General features: G+C 28.4%; 1 protein-coding gene across 1 annotated transcript in view; it reads right to left on the bottom strand.

The window, feature by feature from the left end:
* Window positions 1-556: 556 nt before the first annotated feature.
* LOC106679191 (PI-PLC X domain-containing protein 3) overlaps window positions 557-10,103 on the bottom strand; it is a 10,634-nt gene continuing 1,087 nt past the window's right edge. The window contains exons 3-5 of the mRNA XM_067051883.1: window positions 8,542-8,716; window positions 6,899-7,187; window positions 557-5,915 (exon numbers count right to left, since the gene is read on the bottom strand). Coding sequence (XP_066907984.1) covers window positions 5,523-5,915; window positions 6,899-7,187; window positions 8,542-8,716 — 857 coding nt within the window. The 3' untranslated portion in view covers window positions 557-5,522. The remainder of the gene's footprint in view (window positions 5,916-6,898; window positions 7,188-8,541; window positions 8,717-10,103) is intronic.

The following is a 10,103-nucleotide window of genomic DNA, read 5'->3' on the forward strand; positions in this document are numbered from 1 at the left end:
AAAACAATAAGGAAAAAAAAAAAAAAATTTATAGAGATGAAATAAACATCATGAAAGAATAATAAAAATAAAACAATAAATAAATAAATAATAATAATGATATAAAATGATAATAAATGAGCAAAGAACAAGCCAGGACAACAATCTTTGTATTTTTATTCTTATCATTGTATCATTTTAGCCCTGATGAAGCCCTGCAAAGTGGGGCGAAACGTCGGAAAATAAATAGTTGTAAACTATTTTTATTTCTCTTTTACCACAAAACTGACCATCTTCTTATATATCAATTTTTACGGTCAACTATATACACATATATATATTGAATAATGTTTATGATAAATCAATTAGTTAAATTATATTTCCGTTTTAAAATTGGCATCCCAATTCATTATTATTTTCATTATATTGTTTTAATCTATTTTCCATACAATTGAAGAAAGCTAAAAATGTAAATGAGAATGATGGTTAAAAGTAATGATTACTGTAATTTTTAACTCTATTTTTTATTTTATTAAACATATATCTCTAATATTCAAATAAAAAATTTAAGATTGAACACTAGCTATAATTAAATATAAATAATACTATATCAGGATAGATATCCAATATAAAATACATTCCTTATATCTTTAAAAAATTCAGATGCCTTCTAATTAAAAAAATATTCAAATATAAATATTTGTGGGTTTGAATATATTTTATTAGTAGCATAATATTTAGAATAACAGCATTTCGTTTATAAAATTCAAAATTGGTGGTATTTTTTTCATAAAATAATTTTTTTATCTAGAAAATAACAACTCGGCTAATTCTCAAACGTAATATCAGTAAATATTGCTAAAAAGCTGGTAGCATAGCTTTTTTCTTTTATTTAAACTAACAATAACAAATGATGAGCTATTTATTAAAGCACCTATTAAGACACATTGTACAAACCCTGTTAACGACTTTAAAATAAAATAAAAATAACATAACAAAACCTTCATCATTGATGAAAGTATAAGTACTAGACCGAATAAAAACAATAAACATAAAATTAAATGAGAAACAATCACAAGCCTTAAATTAATATACAAGCATCACAGAAAAAATATAAAGGTATGCGTATTGAACTAAACAAATGGTCAAATGAATATATAACATAATAATACAAAACTGTGATGTTTAATAAATATGGTAATGTGGTAATAATACTTAAACATTGATAATAAATATACAACTCATAATTGATATTTTGTAAGAAAGTAATTCTATTAAATTACTATAATACTATTAGTTAAAGTAATTATTACTAAATTTATGAAGTATAAACTAATAATCATCCAAAGTAATTTTATGAGTATTTTTGACCATCATCAATCAATCAGCAATTTATTAGGCCAATAATAATACAATTAACTTATTGGAATGTGATTAAAATAACCATATCACTAAACGATAGCTTGTTTATATTATTTGCACTATATTCAACATGTAACGAAGAGAAACATTCCTTCAGAAATATTATAGTTTAATATAATTCAATCCTATTCTGGAAAGAATCAATTTAGTTATATAAATCTTCAGTGATAAGTACTTTACAAAAATCTGTTTATTAATATAATATAATATATAAACAATATTTTATATAAAAATCCAATGTTTCATTGTTAAAATGACAACTGAATAGTGAGTTGTTCCCTTTTATTTAAAAAAAAATTTTTTTTAGAAAAAGTGATAAAATAAAATTATACAGATGGAAGATGCAAGGAACAAACTAGAATATTGGATATAATCAAATTTGTGGTATAAGAAAAAAAATATAGAAGTTGGAGGAGGACCCCAAAATTGTTTATATAAAGAAAAAAGAAATATTGGAACTTATAATAATAAACAATTTTTTGGAAGTGCTTAGCACTGAAGATTTGAATTATTCCACAGTTGAAATATAAATTTACATCACCACATTAGGCATGGTAGCTAAGAAGGATTTTTTTTTCTAATCTGGCTATAAATTTTTCTGATTAGATATATAAAAGAAGTTTATTTAATAATAATTTATTTATATTTAATAAGAAGTTAATAATATCTTCAAAAATCTCAAGGTTCTAAATTACTAAACAAAAATTATAGGTAACAAAGTTTTTTCAGAACAGTTGAAAATTCAAATAAGTTCCATGTTCATACAACAGATACACCACAAAACAACAAAGGAATGAGAAATACATAAAAGAAAGTAAAACTCAATTTGATTGAAAGTATCGAATATTCATCACAGAAAAGTCGAATTAATAATAAAATTTAAGTATCTCAAATTGAAGGTAACTAAAAATAACAACATAGAAATATAAAAACAAAAATGCAAAAGAGATTGAAAGTAAAAATACAAAAGAAAATAAACGGTCAAAAGAGGAACCAAAGAAGGAATTAATAACAAGTGAAAACAAACAATAAAATGTGTTAAGAAGGATCTTTACTTAAATCCTCAATATTGACTTTGGCAGACCCAAGAAATAAACCTTGGGTTTTCTACTCTGGCTAAATTAGGTTGGTAACTAGTAAGGCAGGAGGGGGGTCATTAGAGAGAAAAAAAAAAAAAAGTTAACTTTTAGGGACATCTGTAGCCGAAGGAGTTAAGGTGTCTACCTCAGCAACCTCGTTACTGCAGCAGCCCCGGTTCCAATTTCATTTTGTGGCGGTCCCATGGAATGAAAACTTGAAAAAATAAATAAAAAAAGGATGGTAACTTAGGATAACTCATTTTTCCTGCCTTAAGTTGGAGGACATAGGGACTATAAACTAAATAAAAAACAAAAACTGCTGAATGCATGCAGAGTATAGATTCCAGAGTGACAAATTCGTAAAGCATATGTGCCAGCAAGTTTGAAGATAATCGAAACTCTTGTTAGAACAATCATATAATTCGAAAATAAGCAAATAAAAAGGTGACCAATTTGAAGCTAATAATTTAGGGAGAGTTTCGTAAGGCCAAGAATAGCTTATGCTAAAATATATATCACAGAACAAATAACCAAAAAACGTTTTAAAAAACAAAATTTAAAAATCTAAGTCAGTCCACATCATATAACATGTGCCTAGCCTTGTTCCCATTCCCTGATTAGTCTAAAAATAAGATGATAATGTCATAATTTCATTGTTTTTCGACACTCTAGAACAAGAAATAATGGAAGAAATCATCGCTAGAATATGAATCTGTAATTCCATTTGTAAATCCATTTGAAATAGTTATTCAATTAAGAACCTATAACTGTCAAATAAATATCTTTAGACTAGGAGCAATACTAAGTTAAATACACAAAATTGTGTTCTATAATACCAATAATAATACTATTAATGACAGACTGATTTGTACAATTTAAAAAAGCTTTTAAAAGGTTAAACATTTGTCAAGTAGAGTAAAATAACTGTTAGCTCAGAAGAAGCTATCATAGAGGATTAATATTACTTACTATAGTAACCAGCACGAATTAAGGCAAGTGAGTAATTTTCCAATGTTGTCGCATTTAGAAAAATCATATTGAAGACCAGATCGGTTGAACCTTTAAACCACTTGCAGTTGGCAACACAAACTATCTATAGTTGCCTAGTACTCCTGTCACAAGGCAAAATTAATATCGCCTTTAATTAATGCTGCCAATAATTAATTAATATTGACTCATTTCTCAGAATTCGCTTATTTCATGCTGGCAACTATTTGAGGGACTCTAACATGGTCAGTCGGAATGATGTTCAAACTGGAGATTGGCATAAAGATTGATCATGTAAGGTAAAACTGATGGATTGATCAAGAAAATTCTTAAATCGTATAGTTCAAAACATTAAGTAGAGGTGTGGTTGGAGAGTATATGAGAGAGCTTCATTTATATTTTAAATTAAACTTTTTTCTTGCAAGAAAACGCCATAATATCCTCTAGTATCCTCCCTTGATCTCGCACATCTCAACTAAGGATGCCTAGTGAATGACGAACTATCCATTGAACAAAAAAGATTAACAAACTGCTCTATAAGTTTCATCTTCATAATTCCCAGGCGTTCTCATATCTCTCAGTACTATTCCGAGAAAAGTTGGCTCTTTCCCAGTATCCGAAGACAATACCTTCTTGGCACATTTATATTTCAATCCCTACTAACCAAAAAAACCTTCCTATATCATTGACCTTACCCTACGTTTATTCTTTCACCTGTTCGACACAAGATCCTAACCTACTCTACCAATTTGTACATCCCTTTTCCCATAAAACTGCCTCCTTAGAAAAATCCTTTGCTGGTCGAGCTATCTCATTTTGGAACTTCTTACCCAAATCCATCCATAAAGCTTTCTGCTTAACATCATGTAAACACCAATTAGGTATACATCTCCTTGATTATGAATCTTCCGTGAACATGTAAATAATTAATATCAATATTAGCTTGGATAAATATGTAAATTTTTCTCATATTTTATTTATAAATATATTGTAATAGTTTCATTAATTCAGATAAATAGTTAAAATTGTTCCAAATTCTTATTTTTAATTGTTATTCTTAGGGTACCAAGTGTCCCGTAATAAAGATCGATTTTCATTTCATTAAAAAAAAAAAAAAAAAATGGCCTAACAAGTTTTTTGTTTATTAAGCATTGAAAGAGACATTGCAAAAGATCCTTACTGTATGGTATTTTACGCACTAGTTAGTATCAGTTTGACTGATAGTGCAGGGTCTTTGTGATTCAAATCGATCATGATAATTTAGCTTTTGACCACTGAATGTCATTTCGACTGAACATGTTGTGGTCCCTTTAGGATAGATATTTATTTCAGTCCATTCGTGCAGGACTTGATAACGTAAACCTATTCAAAAAGTTTTAGTATGATACTAATAATGGAATTATTCATAGAATAATGGATGTGGAATTGTTCATAGCTGACCTTATGAAGTAGATTGTAGGAAGGTGGTTCGTAGCAGTCAATAAAGGTATCAAAATAGTAGAAGAAAACTATTTATTATTAACTAACGTTTCGCCCCACTTTGTAGGGCTTTGTTAGGGCAGTCAGACTGAAAAAAACATGACAACTTATTTTGTATGCAGTTGTCATCTTTGTTTAGATCTGACAGTTACCTATATTGATCGCCACCCGGACTATCTTCCTACAATAATACTAATAAGTTGATTTTTTGCATAATAGCTAGTGGTACTAATAAAAAAATGAAGTTTATAATAAAATTAATACTTTATGATAGCGTTCGTTTCTTAGAAAGTACTTTCTAAGATTTGTAATACCACAGAAACTGTGATTTTTAATAAAATTAAAATTAAGGTAAAGAATAATTATGCTTACTGAATGAGTGAATAAAGCATTAACCTAGTGGTTGACGCTAGTGACCACAAATGAAGTAATTTATCATTCTTTTCTACTTAATATCAAATTTACGAGAATTTATCTTTTAAGAGTGAAAATTTATCAATCATTTACCTTTTTTAAATTCAAAAGTCATATTGAAAAAAAAAATAGTAATAAAATTAATTTATAAATATTCTTGAGTTAATAGGATATACTGTTTTGTTTTTGTTTATAATTGAGAGCAATGACATTCGAAGGGAAGGAATGATTGTCAATTTGAACAAAATCAGCGATGGCAACATTTATAGAACCGTTCTGTTTCTGGTCAAGCCAAGGCAAGACAGCTTTACAAGCAGGTATTGCGCATTTAGACCTGACTCCGGAAAATGGGGCCTTGAGTACTGTACCGTTAGTCGGTGTCAGGACACACTGAGAAACTAAACCGATACCATGAGATCTTATATGGAGTCTGTTTTCTAGGAACTTCACGAGGTCGTCCGTGGACATTGTGTCAGGCCAAGGCGTTGGCCATAGTTCAGATCTCCAAAGGAAGTGGTTTGAGTGAGCATGATTGTTTCTGTAAATGGCGATTACCTGCAATAAACATAAAACTGTATAGAGTACCTATTATCACAAATTTAGCAAATACAAAAATGAAATGTAATATAAATATGTATATTCGCAATAATATTTGTTTATTATGTTAGAATCATAAAATTATATCATCCTAATATGAAAAATTTGTAATCCTATTTTCAAATGAACTAAACAAGAGGAATAACTGAAACTAAAAATACTTTAATTGAAAATAAAAATCGGACAAAAAAATAAATCTATTTGCCTTAAGGGACAAAATGTACTTGCGTCCAAAGACTTTAAACACATTTAGTTTCTGTACATTAACGTGCACAGATGCAAGGGTTTTATATATATATATATAATGTACATTAAAGGTTTAGTCAGGTCAAAAATGCATTTGCTCACTTCATTTCTTCACTAAAACCTGAATTTTTCAGTTCTGAAATTGAATAGTTGGGGAAAATGAACAAAAAATGATGGTCAATATTTTGAATAAAAATGTTTTGATTTCATAAAGTTGTTTTATTGAATAACCTTTCCGGTCAAAACTTAAATTTTATATGCAATGACCCAACCCAATATATAACATTAGTATTAAATATCCAAAAAACTGATGATTATTTAATAACCTAATAGATTACACAAGCAGGAAGATGACTCAAGAAGGATGTCCTAACTACTTTTGATTTGAGGATGTTAGATAAGAAAAATCAAGTAAAAGATGACTAATAAATTTAAATACTTGAATAATTTTGGCTTACAACACATGTTAATATGAGTATTATACAAAAATGGATAGTCCTTGGACAAGAAGTAGAAAATACCTCAACTAATTCTGTTTCCGAACATTTATTGAATAAACTAACAATAACTCAAAATAAGGAATGAAATAAAACCATAAAACTAAGATTAAGGACATACCATATAAAATCAAAATAAAAAAGATCAAAACGTAATGAGAACATAGAATTATAATTAACATAAAAATTACTTATTACCCTATATTGATTTTGCATCATCCAGTTCAATGTAACATCAGCTGTACTTTGCGGAATGGGGCACAACATTGTTGGAAACATTCTTTCCAACAAACAAATGTAGTTTTCATGATCAGCATCAGTGAAAGCATAAAAATGTTGCGAATCTAAAATTATAACTTCCTTTGGATGGCTGTCGAGGAAATCCCTAATATCTTGAAAAACTTCATTGACTTTTGCCCCGTACAGACCATGACAAAAATAAATCCCGTCAGTTCCCTCTTTCGTTGCAAGCCTTAGATCGAAGTATCTAAAAGTTATTTTAAAGGTAAAAAAAAAAAAAGAAGAGATGATTTATGTTAAATTGTAAATATTGCAACAGTTTTTTGGAAGAAGGTCACATCTCAAAAAATTGTTTGCTGGTTTATCTTTCGTTGCTGGTTTTGTTTATGAACTGGTTACTGTTAAACACACTGAAATACAGTAGTACTATCATAGGTGTAACTCTACAAAATAATACTGTCTTGTTTCAGCATCTTTTTTCAGCTTAAAAAGCTCAGTTCTCAAGAAAATGTTGAAATGAAGGACTATTTTTTTTTTAAATATATGGGAAATAAACGCCCTCCCTTTATCAAAAGAATGATTTAAATTGTTTGCTATAGATTGTGCCAGTTGAGGAAGAGGGGAAGGGTTAGTCCCTATTCAATAAATTAGGTGTTCTTAAATTTGTATAAATTCTAGACAAAAACTATTCTTAGTTTGTCAACCATCCTGCGATGGCAGGAAGCAGCTGGGTGAGAACAGTAATCTAAGCAGAGCCGACAGTGATTAATTATATAGTGTAACTGCATAAGGCAGAAAACTGAAGTGTGTCCTTACATTTGCTCAGACATTCCTTAGAATGTATAAGGAAACAGTCAAGTCCACCATAAATGTGTAAATGATTTTAATTTTGGAAAATAAAAAATATGAACATGACACAAAAGTTTTCAAAACTAAAACTAAATACAGCTTATTTCAATATAATTATTTTTACAATGTAACAGATCATTATTTTAGGTGAGATTCACCTGTGTCAGTGTTTACATAGCTTTTTAAAAAAAGTTCTACATGAAACAATTAAAAATTTTTAAAATTATAATAGATTTTTATAGCATTAGTATTTGAAATTTAGTGTTGTCTTTAAGGAAGAAGTTAAATTTACAGTAAAAAAAAAAAAAGTTAATAATAATACTAATCAGATAAGAAATTTAAGATTTACATGTTTCTTTAAAATTTCATAAATATATACCAGACCTATTGACGAACATAAAAGTAATAAAAGGATGGATGTTAACCTTCCCCTTTCCCTATTAGCATAATCTGTAGGCAAAAAGTTTGAATCTATCAACTAATAAGAGAAGTAAGTCTGCTACATATTTTAAATTGGTAGACAAATTTTTCATACTAATGAGCTAATGATAATTTGGATTTTCAGAGGCATTATTATCAAGAAATAAGAAAAACAATACCGAACAGCAATGGTTGTCAAGTAAATATTTTAAATTAATGCCAGTTGCCACGCTTAAAAAATATTACAGAAACCTAGAACCGTTTTACCAAACATTGTACTTTTTTGAAATATTACACTCTTCTTCCAAACCAAAGATTCACTATGGTTGTACCTGATTCCAAGATCAAGTTGTTCTAAGACAGAGCATGTCTGAGTGACACACCACCTGTATACAATAGGGCGTATTAAGAAGCCACAAAACTTCATTAGCTGCCGGACCAACTTTTCTGAATCAGGAGCCACTGATGCATCTTTTGTAATGGTGTAAGTCATAGAATCATGAGTTCCTACAAATAAAATACTAGGTTCAATATTTAAATTTAAAATTGAGAGGATCTAAAAAATATTGTTGATTTAAATAACAATATTTAGAGTAAGTTTTCATCACAGCGTCATAATAGTATGAAAATATATTGTGGAAAGCTATGAAATTGGAATACAGTGTAATCTCGGTAATCCACACTAATTACTGCAGGGGGTGTTCGGATTACTGAAAAGTTCGGATTACAGAGAGTATTAGGAAAACTGGTGTAAAAATATTTAACAATACAAATGTACAAAACTATTTTTATTTATTTTATTATAATTTTTGTTTTCATATATTTTATAGGAAATTTGACAATTTGAAAAAATCAAAACAAATTTAAAAAATATTGTTTTGTTTTACGTCCTCAGTAACATTAAGTGATGATTTAATTTATTAAAACTATAATATTGTTCTATAAGTGAAAAAATATAAATAAAAAAAAAATATTCTGTGTATAGATTTATTTAAAACTATTTCTACTACTAATTAAATTAGTTTTAGAAAATTAAATTATTTAGACAATAGATAAAATATATTATGAACACTTTCATAGGAATTAGATTACCGGATATCGGAAGTGTATAAATTTCCACTTTCGATTTTCACGGTGATTACAATTACTTGCCTATATATTGGGAAGTTAAAAATGTGCACTTTTATTTGAAAAAAAAAAATTATTGCCTGCTGAGTTTTCTAAAAAAAAAGTAATTTTTTTTTTTAACAGTTCAGATTATTAGGGTGTTTGTTGTATCGAAGTTTGGACTACCGAGATTACACTTTACATCCTCTTGTTTCTGCTTAAACTGACTTAATGATAAGCATTTTGCAATTCCTAATTGTAAGTACTATTTACATCAGTTAATTTTTTTATTGTTTACCCACAAACTGGTATTTTCTGACACATGGTTAGGTTATCCTAAAAGTAACTAACCTATTCTAACTAGAATGGGAAGGTTGAGTTTTCATTCCCTGGGACCACAACAAAATAAAAGTCAATCTGCCCAGGACAGAATCGAACTGGCGCTGTTGCAGACATATGCTGCAAAGTTGATACCCACTCCCGTATGAATGGCCTCTACATTAGTTATTATTCTGTTTTGATTATATATAAACCTTGTTTTCCAACTAAAAATTCAGTAGAAGTATACAAGTTTAATTAAATGTATGTTTACAGCTATTAGATCAAGGCAAGGAACAAAAATTGCCACTTAACTAGGTAGAGTGCATAAGTATCCCACCCAGAATTTCGACTTATTTTTTTCACATGGTTTCTGAGAGTTAATTCACTTTTTCACATATTCATTGGTGTGGTTTTTACAATTAATTTATTTTCTAGTAATAAAATTATAATAATAAAGTAATTTAAA

The sequence above is a fragment of the Halyomorpha halys genome, unplaced genomic scaffold, assembly GCF_000696795.3.
Source record: "Halyomorpha halys isolate HHAL.00 unplaced genomic scaffold, Hhal_1.1 Scaffold183.1, whole genome shotgun sequence".
NCBI classification, from domain to species: Eukaryota; Metazoa; Arthropoda; class Insecta; order Hemiptera; family Pentatomidae; genus Halyomorpha; species Halyomorpha halys.